General features: G+C 38.8%; 2 protein-coding genes across 11 annotated transcripts; one reads left to right on the plus strand and one right to left on the minus strand.

The window, feature by feature from the left end:
* The first annotated feature begins 1042 nt into the window (after window positions 1-1042).
* Window positions 1043-12190, plus strand: LOC103707309 (heparan-alpha-glucosaminide N-acetyltransferase-like protein (DUF1624)). 5 transcript variants are annotated; one of them, XM_088713336.2, is made up of 14 exons: window positions 1043-1467; window positions 1598-1735; window positions 1817-1898; window positions 3808-3884; window positions 3977-4170; window positions 4848-4965; window positions 9147-9263; window positions 9430-9521; window positions 10359-10425; window positions 10535-10616; window positions 10762-10853; window positions 11200-11283; window positions 11591-11734; window positions 11846-12190. In XM_088713336.2, the coding sequence occupies exons 1-14, from the start codon at window positions 1318-1320 to the stop codon at window positions 11990-11992; spliced, it is 1584 nt and encodes a 527-aa protein (XP_088569462.1). In that variant the 5' UTR covers window positions 1043-1317; the 3' UTR covers window positions 11993-12190. The 5 variants fall into 5 exon arrangements, with proteins under 5 accessions (XP_088569462.1, XP_038988690.1, XP_088569461.1 ...); XM_039132762.3 differs by having other exon boundaries at window positions 1193-1467; window positions 3977-4092; XM_089928001.1 differs by having other exon boundaries at window positions 1423-1534.
* LOC103707247 (putative E3 ubiquitin-protein ligase BAH1-like 1) lies at window positions 5608-17280 on the minus strand. Of its 6 annotated transcripts, none has more exons than XM_089928002.1 (8): window positions 17142-17280; window positions 16809-17023; window positions 14652-14896; window positions 14211-14465; window positions 13614-13751; window positions 13383-13441; window positions 13192-13303; window positions 5608-5687 (listed from the first exon to the last, which is right to left on the minus strand). In XM_089928002.1, exons 2-7 carry the CDS (start codon window positions 16996-16998, stop codon window positions 13198-13200), a joined length of 993 nt encoding a protein of 330 aa, XP_089784128.1. In that variant the 5' UTR covers window positions 16999-17023; window positions 17142-17280; the 3' UTR covers window positions 5608-5687; window positions 13192-13197. The 6 variants fall into 6 exon arrangements, with proteins under 6 accessions (XP_089784128.1, XP_089784129.1, XP_088569463.2 ...); XM_089928003.1 differs by having other exon boundaries at window positions 17099-17157; XM_088713337.2 differs by lacking the exon at window positions 5608-5687 and adding an exon at window positions 12202-12312.
* Between the last annotated feature and the right edge of the window lie 47 nt (window positions 17281-17327).

Here is a 17327-nt window from a genome sequence, read left to right on the forward strand (position 1 = left end):
GGCATCCAACCTCAACACCATCCATATGTGCAATCCACAATCAAAATTAGGTTAATCCATCTGTTTGTTAGGGGATATCGAGGTTAAGAGCAATGGCCTATCCCTTCTGCATGAATGACTGAGGAGGATGATGCTAACATGATGATGTTGTGTTTGCTGTTTGCTAATCACCAGATGATGCTACCCTAGCTTGGAAATTAGTCCAAGCTAATGATAAGAAACTCGTTGTTGCTGATTTGGCCGAAAAGAAGCCTGATGATACATATTTCTAATGAGTTAGGATTTTGCATAATTTCTAAATCTAGATGTCTAAGTTAGAGATTTTCAAACTACATGATTTTTGGTTTGTAAGCAGTTTAGAGATTTCAATTATTCGAATTATCAGCATGGAACTTTCATTAGCTTAGCTAAGTAGGAATTTACTCGTGTGTAATCGAGCTTAGCTCTCTTTCTTTATATATATATACATGTATGTATACATGTATGCATACATGTATGTACGTACACACGTATGTGTGGAGCTAAGTTTGGCTATATTTAAGTGAATTTTTACTTAAATCCGATCAGTTCTAGATTGGATGATAGAGATCCTATATTGATAATTTAAGTTATTGGATATAATTTACTACTTCTAAATTTTTGCGATACCAAAAATCATATGATTTGTAGCTCTCTATCTAATACATAAAGTAGTCAAAACTAAATAACATTAAATTATAATTATTTTTTTGATCATGTGATGCACATGCTGGGAGTCTTCCAATCATATAAATTTTGGTGTATAAGTAATTTAACATAATAAATCACATTTAATAATTTGAGTCATAGATGTGATTTTTTTATTATTTAATGTAAATCGCCGCCTTCATCAAACATATATATATATATATATATATATATATATATATTATAGACATATAATTGGTCATCAAATATCCTATTTCTTTCTTTTGAATTAACCATCTCCCTCACCCAATCACATTTGAATGAACCATCTTCCTCAACCAATCACACATTGCATGACACGATTGCTTGGACTACCAACGTAAACCAATTCTTAGATTAAAAACGAAAAAATATCCATACGCAATTTCAAATGAAAATTATCCCTCGCCGGACAAACGTAGCGCATACGTTAACAGCAAGGTTCCGCGTCAAAACAAAACTAATCATGCAAGGAGGAATCTTCGCTATGGCCCGCCAACTGAGCATCCCTCGTTCGAACACCCCGCCGCCTGCCAGATCACACTTGCTCACTCTCCCACGCCAAACTTCTCCTCCTCTCCGAAGAACTCCTCTCCAAGCCCCAAACAAGAAATGGCCACCGGCCAAGATCTCCTCCGTCGATCCCACCCCGCCGCTGACGAGGACCCCGACCGCCTCCTCGTCGCCGCCGGCGAGGCCGAGAAGCCCCGCCGGGCGAAGCGCGTCGCCTCGCTCGACATCTTCCGAGGCCTCACCGTCGCGGTACTCCCTCTCCTTCACCCCTCCCGCTTCCCGAATTCGAAGATGATCCTGCGAAAAAAATCGGACGGTAGAGAATCCTTTCATTCCTTTCTGGTTGACGCACAGCCTTCTGATCTGGTATTTTCCGCAGATGATGATCTTGGTGGACGGAGCGGGGGGCGAGTGGCCGGTGATCGGACATGCGCCGTGGAATGGCTGCAACCTCGCCGATTTCGTGATGCCCTTCTTTCTCTTCATCGTGGGGATGGCCATTCCCCTCTCTCTCAAGGTCTGGGGTTTCTTTTTCGAATCATTTCCATCGCCGCCGGTGTGGAGGTAATCTTAAAACTCTTTTCTGTTTTGGGTGCAGAGGATACCGAACCGACTTCTTGCTGTGAGGAGGGTGGTGGTCAGGACGCTCAAGCTGCTGTTTTGGGGCATCATCTTGCAAGGTGGGTAAAAGTTTGTCTTTGAATGGGAAAGCTTGTACTTTTGCTGTTATAGTGACATCTGTTGCACTGATCACAATTTAGAATTGTACATTATTGCACTAATTGTAACAATGTTTCATTTTATAATGTTGATGGATTATTTAGGTTTTAGTTCTATGCATCCGATTAGTTTTTGTGTAGTTTATTTTTTGAAGACTAACATGTTCGATATATTTTCTTGATTTCCTATCATATTTATCATAGATGATCAATTATGTTATGTTTTGTCGGAAATTTAGATAATGAACATCCGGTTTTTATCCATACCAACTTCAAGAAAATATGGATTTACTGAAAATATAATTCTTATGAACATTTGTTTAAGCTTTGAAACAAATATAGAAATACTCATATATGATCCATATCTATAAACATTTTAAGGAAATACATATATACTGGTGCCCGACCTTTGCCAATATCCGTTATAGAAAAAAAAAGTATGGATGTTATACATATTGCTCTTGCACAAGCTGAATAAAAATGGACATGGATATGGATATATTAAATATGTTATCCATATCTGTTCTGTATTCAGTGCAATACATTTTCATGGCTATCCTTGTCTTCTTGGACCAAAGTTGCTCAGCTATCTCTCTTGCCACTTGGGATTCTTTTCTTCCAAAGTGACTAAGGGTCTGTTTGGGTATTCCTGCAGTAATATCCTGTGCGAATCGGTCCTGTTAACCCATCTAAGTTCCGGCTCCTATTCTAACTGAAAAACTACGTCGCGGTCTTATCAAGCCCGATGCTATCTGATCAGCATCCTTCACCGGAAGGAACAGAAAGGATCCACAGAGATCTTTTTTTTTTCTCCTATAGTATTTGGGCCGCCATGCCCAAATGGGTTGTACAATCCACAAATCAGCAGGAAATCCAGTCCACTCTTGCTTGGTTACCGAAACAGGCCCTTAACAAGCTGGTTCTTTTAGGCTAGATTTTCCCCATATGCAGTTCAAGGTTCATCAATGCATCTTCAAGTAAGCATATCCTTTATGTAAATAGTATTATTATGGTAGAGTCTAAGGTTTTAGCAAGACAAAGTTCAGGTTCTGGAGGGCGACTTTCTCCTGCAAAGAGATTTGTGTGAGTCAATTAATAGTTAGTTATAAGTACTAGTAATATAGTCCATATAGAGAATTTTAAGAAGTTTGGAATTAGAAGCTGATATAGAGTCTACTTTTTGCACGATATTCTTCTTCTTCTTCTTTTTAACTTCCTACGATGTAATGTAGTGAATCTTTTGCAGCCTAATGTAAATACTAGTCTTGAAGCTCAGTTTCAACCTCATGTCTTTGCAATTACAACATTTTGCTTCATGGAGATATTATGGCAACCAAAATCAGCTTGATATCTTTTGCCAGGATGAGTTTAGCAGTTCACCTCGTTGAGGTCAAGCTAACTTTTCCTTGTTTTCTGAGCAACTTTAGGAAAATTTGCATAATATGGTAATAAGGTTGTCAAGTTAGTATGGTTCAGAATATTGCACAATAAAGAGAGCCCAAATGAATATGAGTTTACGGAGGCCTCTTTACTGCAACAAAGTTACAGAGCTTCATAACTTATTTTACAAATAGTGAAGAATGAAGATGTGCTCAATCCTGCATTAGAGCCTTCTCAACCTAGTTTGTGCTCCACATGGACAGAGTTTTAATAGGAAATAGCTTGGATGATGTTGATGATGATGATGTATTGTGATTTGTGAAGCATCTTATAGGTATTGGTTCTGCTGTAATAAGATGGTGGTAGGTAATCTTTGGTTACACAGAATTAGTATAATCATATCATATATAGTTTCTTGAGTTATTTGAAGTTGTATCGATATTTTTTTTCTTTATTTGATTTTACTTAATACTATTTGATAATTTGTTAGGTGGATACTCCCATGCTCCTGACAAACTATCATATGGAGTTGATATGAAGCACATAAGGTGGTGTGGCATCCTCCAGGTGAAGCATGAACCTTATCTTGGTTTACTTAAATTCACTGTTTATTATAACTGAGGAAAATCTGAGTGGTGCTGTTGTTTTTGCATCTCTAGCGAATTGCTCTTGCATACTTGGTAGTAGCATTGTTGGAAATTTTAACAAAGGATGCAAAAGTTGGGGATCAACCATCTACACCATGCTCAATATTTAAGTTATGCTGCTGGCAATGGTATGGTAGTTCTCACTGTGCGCGCGCGCGAAATGTTTCTCAAAGATGCAGTGAAGCTCATATCTTACACTCTAATCTGTATAATTTCTAAGAACTTATTGGGAAACCTAAACAATTTTGTTTTTAGATCTGGGAAACTCATGTAAACAGAAAAGATATGACATGTTGGAGAGGCATATATTCCAGCGCAGACTAAGTTTCTGAATTGAAGAGTGTTGTATCAGACAGGGAATTAGAAAAATTTTTAAAAGTGATTTTGGTAGAAATCTATTTCAAAACAAAGGAGCACAATATGGAATGAAAAACTAGATTCTTAATATGTTACTGTCATATATTTTTTATCCTTTTACCTATGCATTTTTCGTGATTCCACAGATACTCCTTATCGGTATGTTCTTTTTCCAGGCATTTCGTACTTGCATCCCATGCTTTTTCCATATGCAGTTTCACTGCTGCAACTTCCCACATTTATTTTGATTCTGTCTCTGACGATTGTTCTCTCCTTTAACTTAAGTCAGATACTGCTCTCTTTAAACACATTGGTGGGCATACAACCTCTGCCTGTTTCTTTTTGCAGTTACATTTAGGTGACCATAGTATACATCATGTATGATAAGATGCTCACAGTTTTGCATGTTTGGAGACATCCAACTCTACATTATTGCGTATTTATCACAAGAATATTGATGCATATGTTTACTTATGCATTTGAAAGTGACATTCGAGTATTTTCTTGTCCTCTCTAAATTTATCAGGATTCTTGCTGCATGTATTCTTGTGACCTACCTGCTAGTAATTTATGAGACATATGTTCCTGACTGGGAGTTTACAGTGCACAATACCGATAGCCAGGACTATGGGAAGGTCTTCACTGTAAGTAGTTCTTCACTAATCTCATGAAATTGATCTGTAAATCGTTTCTCTAGAATGATGTATTTTGTATGTGTTAGACAACATCAACAGCTACTACTAGTGTTTTCATAATCAGAGATCAGAATTGATATTGCTGTTATAAGATTGGAAAAGTTCAAATGTGTTATCTGAATAAGCCTGATTGTGACTGAACTTGGTTTATATATGTCAATTAGATATTCTCAATAATGAGTTTGCATGAATCAACTAAACTTGTTGGATTTGTTAACAAATACCTCATAAGGAATTTGACACTTGTTTTTTCAGCCAATTGTACTTCATTTTTCAGTGAACGTTTATCTTTCTCAACCGATACTGTCCCATAACTTGACATATCTGGAACGAAAGTGTTCTATAGTTTTAGAGAATGGCGTCTGTTAGGAGATGCATCCTAGCATATGTAGTGCAAGAGACAAATCTATACAATACATTAAAGGAGAACCTGGTGGTCTCCCAGAATGACAAGTGTCGCAGTAAAGTTCACCCAGATGTCGGCATCGGAGACCTCCACGCAGCGCGGTCCAGCCAGTTTGAAAGGTTTGGGGAGATCGCTCTGCAGCATAAGCTGAAAAAAAAGAGAACAGTGCTTGTTTTAATTAATGAACCATGAAACGGCTTCCCTCCTCCGTACCTGCCTTAATAAAACGTGAACGGTCTGCATTACCTCTAGAGTGCATAGCCCACTGAAACAAGAAAAAAACAAAAGGCATACATGAAAAAAAATAGAGCAAATAGTACCTGCATTAATGAATGAATCGTAAAACATAGCCCAACAGTACCTGTCTTAATAAATAAACCGTGAAATGGCTTCCCTCTGAACCAAAAGGTAGAGGAAAAAAAAGAAAAAAAGAAAACAATACATGTCTTAATGAATGAACCATGAAATGTAGCCCACTGAAACAAGAAAAAAACTCTGAAGGCAGGCCTGACTGTGCCATCATGCAGCCAGGTGGATGTGTGTGGCCGCCTCACCGTAGCTGGGGCAGATGACAGCAGTAGCTGTCTTGATGAAGCAAGAAAAAAAAACAGAGAAAAAAATAAAGGAGATCAGTCTGCAGGCACGCGTGACCGTGCCATCCCGCTCGCAGAAGGATGTCTGCGGTCGCGTCACCATATCTGCTGCAGGTACGGTCACTTCGTCATTCCAGCTGTGGCAAGGTGCAGAGATCACTGCTCTGTTATATGTGGTTGCCCGAAAAGCATTGTGACCACATGACCATAGGATGTTTCTTCCCTCCCGTGTCCGTTTCTCATCAGAATATTGGAGGGTTGCTGTAGGAGACCTGCAACCATCCTCTTCCGTGTCATTATCTAAGAAAGGGAGGACGCCGCTGACCTAAAATGTAAGTTTTTTTCCTCTCCTTCTTCCTTTCCTAGGATGGAACATTGGGGGGTGCCAGAAAGAGAAGACGACCATCCTCTTCCCATGCTGCGGGCGCAATAGAGGAAGGGGAGGAAAGAGGAGGGCAGCGTCAGGAGATGGAAGTGGGGGTACGGTAGCAAGGGGTAAGGTTTGGGGGAGGAAAATGAGAAGAGAACGAGAGAGGGAATGAACTGGAGCAGTGTCAGAAGATGGAAGTGGGGGGTACGGTAGCAAGGGTAAGGGTTAGAGGAGGGAGATGAGGAGAGGAGTAGAGAGAGAGAATGAGCTGAATTCCAAAGAGCTTACAAATTTTAACTTATACTGACACGGATCTCAAAGCGATTCGATGGTTGGGGGTCAACATATTGGTATTAGCCTCAAAGCAGTGGTGTAGGGGATATAAGGAGAGGACGAGAGAGGGAATGAGCTAGCTCACAAATTTGAAGCTCTGAACCATATTTGTCACGCCTCAGATTTAAAGCATGACATAGTCGTGCTACCAAGGGGTACAATCCACGATAACACGAAGCCAACATTACATTAGCTTTCAAAGCCAACATTAGTTAGGATTATGGCCCAATCCTCGGCGACGACGGCCTTGGTGGCCCTTCGGCCGTGGCACCACCGGCGACGGTCGCCGGCTGGCACAAGAAAGGAAGAAGACGATAAAAAAAATGATCAAACTCAGCATGAACTATGGCTAACTCTCTAATGGGCAGCCACATGCTCTCAGAGCTCTCGGAAGGTGGCAGAGCTTAGCTAATCCCAGCAGTCGGCGGCGGCGAGCACAGGAGGAAGAAGCCAAAATAGGGCACCTCTGTTTCAGAAGGTAATCCGATGATTCTTTAACCGAACTCATCATGGAATCATCTCTAAAACCAGGAAAAGAAAGAGGAGACGTTGGGTAGTTACTTTGGTCCGGCAAAGCCTCCGGTGGCTCTTTTCGGCGAGGAAACGAGGAAGAAGGCTCAGAGAAGAAGCTTGAAATCGGCGGCGATCTTTGGCGTTTCGAGGAAATCCAAGGAGGAAGAAGGAAGTTAAATAGGCGAAGTCTCAGCCGGATTTGGAGAAGGATTCGGAGTCTTCTTCTCTGTTGTATCGCGCCATGGCACGGTGGCCTTGGGCTGGCCACTTTGGGCCGGCCCACTGGCCCAACCGAGTGCGGGCCGGTCAATGGACAAGGCCCTCACATGCTCATGACGATCTCGAGCATGAGCGTAAACAACTACGATGGGAGTATGAAATTTTAGTAATCCAAATGCATTGAGATACTTTATAAATTACATGACATTTAAATCTTTAAGATGCTTAAGATGCAATTTAAAACAATAAGAATTTAAAGTACATCATAAAGTATTTTTTAATTAAAAAGCTGATAAGAAGGACACTAAAAGATGAGTTTTGCTTTTGTGGAATCAAGCATTGGGCCAGTCCACACAAACATTTTGTTTTAAGGGCCAGTTAGGCTTTTGTAGAAGCATCATTTCATCTGAAGTGGTACTGTTGTTCTCGTTTGTTGTGTTGATGGAGCACTTGAATGCACAGATGTCCAAATCAGGCAAGTGAACTAATTTAATGTTATCTTTTCTGCATTAATAGTTGCAGGGTATGAGTAATTGCCATTCTTCATGACAACAGACTAGCTCCGGGTGAGAGTTTACTTTGTGGCTATTATGAGTCCACCCTTCAATGTGCACTTCCTTTTGCAACTCCTTACACTGTCTTCAGTTTGTAGCCCACAACAATGATAATTTTTGGAGATACATAATTTCCACTAATAATATTTGTAGAAGTCAAGCTTTTTTACCCAATTGAATCAGGTCTGATAACCTTTAGTTGGTGCACAAATCTTGCCATATGCTCAGCTCACTTTATCGACATGAAAAAGTGGGTCGAAGCTTCCAGAAGCATTTTTTGTCAAATGGATCTATGAGGTCCCTTGTATGGCTTGAAATTAAGTCAGATAGCTGAAGCAGTTTTCAGACAACCGAATCAGTTTTAGCAAAATTTTCCTTTTAAAAACTTAACCTTCCTGAGATTAAAGCTCTTAGTTATATGAGATCGTGAGTGCCAAGATAGACAAAGGAGTGGCCCCAAGGACAACTCCAGTTAAGAGGTGACTCTGAGAAAAGGAAGGAGGTGAAAAGGCAGAGAATCGTGTCATCTTCTTGAAATAATGCAGCTGTTATGTGTCTGTACAAACAATAATTGCCCTTAGTGATCCTTTGTTAGTTTCTCTGCTGGGAACCAGCTATTTTTCTGAAGGATGGGGGTCGTTTGTTTTTGTCCTTTACTTTCTTAATGAAGAACTGTTTCCAAGCCTTCTATTTAGTGCAGGCACAGCTTTCAGGCCTTAACCAAACCATTAACTTTGTGGTCTTTCCACCAACAAAATGGGTTGGAGAAATATATCTGGAACAACTATCACCTTAGTGAGCTTTAGACCCACTTGATTTGTAGTTCATGTGCCCATCTAACTTCCAACTGCCTCTCAGTTCCTTGTGTGAGAATGAGAACTCCTTTTCTTAGATGGGCGAAAAGCCCCTGGTGCGATGCTCGGACATGCATGTGTATCGATACCTGCTCCCATGTTAAGACCCCTGTTTAATGCAGGAAATGTGATGATTTTTTGAACATTATTCCATTTATTCTCATTAGCATTAAAAATTGTTATCCCACATTGCTATTTAATTGCAAAAAGCATTGGTTTCTCACAATATAGACCTTTTTGTGTCCTTTAACCCATTATTAACACAATTATATGGTTCTCAACTTTTAGGTGGCATGCGGTACAAGGGGGAAATTGGATCCTCCTTGTAATGCTGTTGGTTATATTGACCGACAAGTGCTGGGCATCAACCACATGTATCAGCATCCAGCTTGGAAGAGATCTAAGGTGCTCTTTTATCAGATCAGACCATTTACTTGTCTTCTTCACTCTTGTTTACTTATCAATGAGTTTTTCAAAATCTTTTTTTTTTTAATATGGAAAAGGAGGGCAATCCCACGCAGAACTTTTTTTATACATAGTTGTGAATGTTATATCTTCCAAAGTAATGCAGGCATGCACTAATAATTCTCCTCATGAGGGACCTTTCCGTAAGAATGCTCCTGCATGGTGCCAAGCCCCATTTGACCCTGAAGGAATCCTAAGGTTGGTCCAACTAGAAATAAGTAGAAGAATTGTTTATATTTTAATCTGAAGTATCTGGTATCATTCTTAATATCTTCTGCCATCTTGGTGGTACAATTATATCCTATGCTGCTTCTTTAAGATGCTTATTCAACCAAGAAACTCTGTTTTCTACTTTAACAGAGAATGACATGCTTACTGTAATGTTTTATTTCCCTTCCCTACATCATTTTAGTCTTTATTGTGTTTGCATCCCTATCAGGTGCATGAGCACTGGCATTAGATTCGGATACAATGAATAAGTTAGAGTGGAAAATAAGAAAGAGAAAAGTTTATAATACTGCATGTGTTGATTTTAATGTATTGAGTGATTTATTGAATGAATTTACTAGTGCACCTGCTCTTGTTCACACAAGTTCATCTATTCTTTGCAATTTGGGCAAGAAGCATGATAACTAGCCGATTATCGTTTACTAGATTAGAAATGCCAATAACATTATTAGATTAATTTTGATTATTTTTTGGCCAATTTGGTTTCTGATTGAAGGAGAAGATTGATCTTGGTTATTTACCCCTTCTGGCTCTTGGCCACAACTTAGATCCTGACTTTGCTTGGCAGTTATTTTCGTTTTTTTTACAATTCAACAAACAAAATGAATTATAATACTGATGTATGTGCTTGTCTGTTTATGCCTGCTTGTGCAGCTATAATTTATGATTTTACTCAGAATATGGCATTATGGACTTCTCATTCCTCATCAGTATCACAGTCGCTGGAAAAATTAATTTCCGATCTCTACCTCAAAGTGTCTATGCTATTTTTCTTTTGGTCCTATGCTCAAGCTTTATCTTATGCAGCTCAATGTCTTCTATTTTGACAACAATCATTGGAGTGCATTATGGACATGTGCTTGTGCATATGAAGGTTGACTTCAGTTTCTAAATTTGCTTTGATTTGCTTAGTAGAAAAAAAGAGAATAAATGAAAGATGGTAATGATTTGTTTGATATGACCTCTTTTTTCCCCTGATCCAGAGTCATCTAAATAGACTAAAGCTGTGGGTTCCGATGGGCCTGGCCCTCCTCATTTTTGGAATTATTCTGCATTTTTCACACGGTAAGAGTACTAGTGTTGGTTGAACTTTATATCTATAAGCTTCCTGTTGTCACCTATCACTTTTCTTCTTCTATTTATATTGGTTATGCTATTAGTTGCTTGTATTTTCACCAGGATTTACCAATGTTGTGTCATTTGAATGCAGCAATTCCCCTAAACAAGCAATTATACAGTTTTAGCTATGTTTGTGTTACAGCTGGAGCAGCCGCAATAGTTTTCTCCATTTTTTATTTCCTGGTATGCCATGATTTCTGCATCATCAGTGTTCTTATATTTTAATTAAAAAGTGAACAAAAGATGTGCTTGTCCTAGTAAACTATTCTTTTACAACATAAGCAAGTCCAGGATGTTATTCAGACGTGTAATATATCCATTTTTGTAACTATCTATTGCATGTAAATTGCATTAAAATTCCAAGTATTTGGTTCTATAGTTTGGACGGCCAACTGTTATTCAAGTTTTGAACTCAATGCAATGTAATTAAATACTGGCAGATGCTATTTATAATACTTATGTCAGAAAAAAGTCCTTTATGTTTAGTCTAATGTCTGCAGTGGAATTGATGGGTGTTGTCATTCTGCAGTTTCATGTCAGTTATGCATCCTCATTGATGTACATGAAAGTATGTTGTGCTTCGTGTGTCATGGCCACCCACTCCTTGTTCAGGGCAGATGTTCTTTTCTTCTCTTTTTTTTTGGCTTTTGCTCAACAGAAATGCATCTTCAACAACATTCATTTGCCGTTGTTCATGTATTTTCAGAATCAATATGTTCTGTTAGAAGAGCTCAAGTCAGTTATCCGTTATGACTAAGCTTGCTAACCAAGTGGCTTTTAAAATTCAAAGATACTATAATCTGTCCACTAAGCACTAGCTTGGACCAATTCAAAGGAGTTGGTTTATGTTTCTAGTCCCTCCTGCCCTTCTCTTTTTTCGCTATGCAATTTATAAAGCCACTTGTGCCAATTTCCTCCAGGTTGACATTTTGGGTTTGCGCACTCTCTTTCTGCCACTAGAGTGGATTGGTATGAATGCAATGCTTGTGTTTGTAATGGCTGCAGAAGGCATATTTGAAGGTTTCCTCAATGGGTGGTATTATGAGAGCCCTAATAATACACTGGTATATGCTTAGGCCTTTCTTTGTTTATTTTATATTTTTGGATATATTGGCAAGTTAAATTCATATCGTACATATATTTCACCCCCGTAATGTTAAACAATCCACTGACAGGTTTACTGGATTCAAAAGCACATATTCATCAAAGTGTGGCACTCACAAAGGGTGGGCATTCTCCTCTATGTAATATTTGCTCAGATCTTGTTTTGGGCACTTGTTGCAGGTGTTCTGCACCATCTGGGCATTTATTGGAAATTGTAATGCATCGAAGTGGTGCCTGTAAATAACATCATTCCCATTGGCTATAAGTTTCTATCATTAATAGAACTGAGCTGTATACTATGTTGTTTTCCCCCAGTCCTAAGCATGGATAGATGTTTTACATGAAGGAGTGCATTGTAAATATAAACATTGTGAGTGACAAAGCTTTCAACTTCTGCGTCAAGAATTTCATCCGAAGATCCCTATTATTATCTTTCATCTTTGCTTTTTTCCTAAACTGGCAATATCTTGAAGGAACACTCAGTATCACTTCCGCATTTATTTGTCCATATTTGCACAAAGAAAGCCTTTACAATGCACTGCACACAGCCACAAAAAAAGCTCAGGATTTGCCTTTTGGGCCATGCTTATGTGTTTGGTTTGACTGGGTTTTGTTTTTCTTGTTGGTTATTTAAGCTTTACACTCATGGCCTTTTTTTTTCTAAGTTTAAAGATTAAATGGCTTTGGGTTTATTATAAAAACTTGACACGATCATGTTGCACCTGGTTATCTCCATCAGAATTTTAACCTACAGCCACCCTGTTGTTGCATGAGAGCACCAGTACCTGGTTGGTTTCTGGGCCCCTAAATCCTGTTTCTCTAGTAAGTCAGACCCTCTTCCATTCCAAATTGGTCTGAAATCTGGACTGGGTCCCAGCCCCATAAAAACTGTAGCTGTCATCCACCTTGTGTGCCCACTATATATAGCTCACTCAGCTGGGCTACTCCAATGCCTCGTCGCATCCCGGCAGCCATTTGAATGTATATGATACCAAAAAAAGCTTCAAAAACTAATGCTGGGTAATAATCATATCAGACCTTATCCAATCTCATGCCAGGACTGAGAAAGTGTTCAAGATTGTGCTATAGGTGAACTTCCATTACCTAACACATGAAGAAGCTCATACTTCTATATTTTGAGGAATGAAACATTCTTGAATCATCAATCATATAATCTCTTCTCAATGATGGCCACCAAACATTTATTAGAGAATCTATTTACTACTAAAACATGGCATGCATTAGTTTTGATGACTTCATGAAACCTGAGCAGACCACGTTTGAACTCCCAGAAGGCTACAAAGGCTCGATCCAACTGACCATAATTGCACATTTGTTTACAGATAGCAACAGGAAGTGATGGTCAAACTGGCAAAAGAGCAGTTCATGCAATGCAAAAGACAAACAATGAGCTGACCTACTCTCAGACACCCAAGAATGCTTGGCACTGGGACTGCCAATGCTCCTTGGTCCGGCGAACACGCTCCACTCTTTCAGATTGAAGTCGCTCCTCCCAGTAATCAGGACAGCTGTTTGAGGGCATGCAGTGAGAAAACATTCTTTACCACTAAAGAAAATGTGACATAGAGCATTTGAATAAAACTATACCTTCGGCTTAACAAGATGTTTAGCTCATCTAAATGTACAGCACCTGCATATACTCCTGCCTGAAGTTACAAGTCAAGGAAAAACATCATATCAGGTAGATATTTCTAGATTTTTTAAATTTTCTGAATGATCTAAGGAACATTATTCCACTCTAATGCGACACGTAGGCAGATATATTGAGACATTGCATATATTCAATCATAGAGAGAAGAAAATAAGAAAGAAATGCACCTGTCGACATAAAGGACATTTTGCTTTAGGATCCACAGCCTTTAACCCATCAACAATCGACACAGATCCAGCAGAACAGCAGCACATAAAACAGAATATATGGCCACAAGCGAGAGAAACGGGATCGAACACAGTGTCCTGCAAAATGCCAATATGAACTTTAATAAGAGGCAATTGGACTGCAAACATGTAAGCATTAAGAATAATAAAGTAACCGACACTCAAACTAACTCAGAAAGCAAACAAATTTCCTAGGTCCCAGTGTCCCAAAACACCTACCAAGCAGAGTAACATGGCATCAATAGAGAACAATCCATGCCAAATAGCATGTTACAATTACTTCAATTCCTTGAATAAGGACAAGCTTGCAGCTTTCATCAAAATACCACCCAGATGATCACAAAACCCAGACACTGTCTCACTATTGTTTCATTTCTGTTAATCTTAAAATTGGTAAGAAAAGGCACAATTTAGACTAGGCTGCACAACTCTCACAATTCAAAGCAAGAGATTTCTTTCTCAAGTATAAAGACTAGCTAAATCTTTGGAAAATAGTGACGAGACAACAAAATTTATAGAGCAGAATCACAAACTCACCAAACAGATGGAACATGTCAAATCGATGTCAACTTTCGTAGAGTCGAATAGGCCACATGAGAGCATTGGCTTGTCATCATCGAATGTGAGTGAGCAGTCCTCAAATAGCCCCACGAAAGCCTTATTGTTGACCTTGCTTTGCCTCAAGTTGACGTAGAAGGCCATGAGCTCGCAGAGCCATGGAGACTGCAGGATCTCAATATGCATACTCTGGGCCTGTGATCTGAATGCCTGCCCTTGCTTTGAGTAATGAACCTGCACATGAAGGGTCCATGTTAACCAGATGTTGGTGTTAAACTAAAAGTATTATGATAAAACCATTCCAAATTCGAGGTCGTGGAGTGGAATCAATATTCCACCAAAGGAAGAAAGAAAGGAAAAAGGTTAACCGCCCACTGTGTATTGCCACCTGAACAAGTTACCTCAGATTAAGTGGCATACCTTGTCATATTTCTTTAAAATTTTTCTCATGGCGATGGAGTTTATAATAGCATATGTAACCAGGTCTTTGCCTTCTTGTATCAGAGCTCCATGATTTCGTTGAGACTTGCTTCCAAAACACATCAAATACTTACCAAAGCCTGAAGCTAAATGCAATTCAAGCAACTTCTGAGCTCGTTCATTAAAGCAGCCAACAACAGCTGACATCTCCTTGAGAAGGGAGGGGAAGAAAGTGCCATCACACACTACATGTGAATCAAAAAAACAAGTCAATTTAAACTAGAGGAAACGCATTATTAGTCCATGAACATATAGGGTGGTAAAATGAACCTAACAACTCCCCCTTCTGGCTGTAGATTGGGTACAAGAAATATAAGACTACTGGAAATGCAAGTTCAGTTAGTAGAACACCCATACAAACTATAACACTAGTTTATAGGCCAAAAAGGATTATTCCTGATAAAGAGATGATCAGCTGCAGATAAGCTGTTGGTCTTTCAAAGCATCACAAAAAATTACTACCACTTAGGGGACTTACAAGCATAGAAAGGAGAACAAAATGTAAATTTATTACAAATTATAAATTTTGGGAAAATCCCAAGCTTAGAGATGTTATAATTAGCCAGCAAACAGGACACTACCAATCTCAAGTCCCCAAAAGTATCAAAAGAAAGTATATAACATCTGATTGTCTATTAAAATCGATGTGTGATGAGAAACTACCAAGTTCTGCCAAGATAAAAGAAAGATAATTTGATGGTTTCCCTGTACTTGATCAAATACCAGACCTTACATGGTCGGCAGTTCCTCTATTCACTTGAATTTTCAGCACCAGCAGAGTGACTCAGCATTGAACTAAAAGAAAAGATAAAAATGAAAGAACGAACCCAATACTGATGTAATAACAAACAAAGAAAGCAAGACCAATCAAAAACAACCATCAACTGGCAATTTCTGTCCTTTACATGTCTCTTCAACATGAAAATTCAAAATCTGCCAAACAAGATAATAAGGCCAATGGAAGCATAGTTTGTGAAAAATCTTTTCTTCTCTAAGCATGATTCATCAGATCTAAAAGCTTTCCAACATGCACGAACTGAGAGGAGGAAAAACAAGAAACATTACTGATGGTAGTTTAAGTGGCTTCCTATGATTTCAAGATTGCTGATAACCATGCCATGAAACTGATTTATGAGTATGATCCAACAGAAACAAAAATAAAATATTAGAACCAATACATCTTGAAAAGATTGCTGATAAATAACAATATTCAAAGTAAAAAATACTGAGACCTATTGGCTCCAAATCATGGAATATGTAAAACTAAAATATGCATTTCCACCCATTCAAGCTTCTCTTCAAATTCCACCATCTCATCATATTAATTAACTGTCACAAAAATACGGCTACTTCATTCAATATAAACAAAACCAAACAAAATGAGTAAATAATTAAATAATCTGCAAAACAAGAAGAACCACAGAACAGATCAATCCAGGCAAATAAACAAATGGATGTCTACTTTCATCCATTACACCCTCTCTTCCATTTAGAAGAAGGCTTTTCATTCAGCGCAAAGAAAATCCAACAGAAAAAAAGTATATATAAAAAAAATCAAAATGAATGAAAAAATAAATCAAATAAAATCATCAACTAAAAAACAGGAAGTGGGTTTCGGATAGATGATAGGATAAGAATTCCCACTGAACCCAGCTTCTCTTCTAATATTACCATCTTATAACATTAGCCTATAAAATATGAAAATACTTGTTTTCATTCGATACCAGCAAAAACCAGCATTACTATGAGAATAAAAATCCAAAAATACCCAAAAAAAAAGAAGAAAAGTACATCAGATAAAGAGAAACCAAGAGGTGCCAGGATATACTTTGGCACCCATTCCTCATTTCTTCCAATTTCACCATTACATGACAATAATTAATTCAAAAAGAGGGGCCTTTCACTAAATATACCTGGGCAACGATCAGAAAATTTATTGCACCCATTCCAGCATTCTACGATTAGATGACACAAATCAAACAAGAAAACAAACAGAAAAAAACCTTTTTTTCCACTGAATTTAAGGGCAATCGAAGAGAACTAAATCGAAGTCCAAGTAAAAATCACGCCTTTTTCATTCAAAAGGTGAATAAATACCTGGGCAACGATCAGGGCATCTGTTGCCCCCGTGCGGGCTTCCTCCTTCCTCCTCTCCATGCTGGTTCTGGGATTGGAAATCCCTTCGGCACCGTTTCAAGATCTTCTTGAGCTTCTTCAATCCGACTACGGGGAGCTCCTTCTCCCTCCTCCCCTGCATGTACTCCTCGTACCTCTTGCAGAACTTCATCTCCTCCCCCCACCATCCAAACCACCTAAGATTCCACCTTTAAACAATTAGATAACACCCAAGACGACACAAAGATCAATAAACATATAGCGAGAATTACAGAATATCCTCAATTTGGAAGCGAAGGACAACGAGATCGCTACCTTGTAATCGATAAATATAGATAGACGAGAGAGAGAGGCTTGCCGTCGCCGTCTTCTTGTTCTAAATTCTTTTCTTTTGGACGCTATTTGGTTTTCGCTTCTGTTACCTGACGAAAACGACACGAAAGCCACGGGTGGAAGTGGAAAGAAGGAAAGAGAGCAGAAGAGAGATGCGATGAGATAATA

This window comes from Phoenix dactylifera, chromosome 17, assembly GCF_051530095.1.
Source record: "Phoenix dactylifera cultivar Ajwa chromosome 17, Ajwa_hap1_PhDact_Kaust_v1.1, whole genome shotgun sequence".
In the NCBI taxonomy this organism is placed as follows: domain Eukaryota; kingdom Viridiplantae; phylum Streptophyta; class Magnoliopsida; order Arecales; family Arecaceae; genus Phoenix; species Phoenix dactylifera.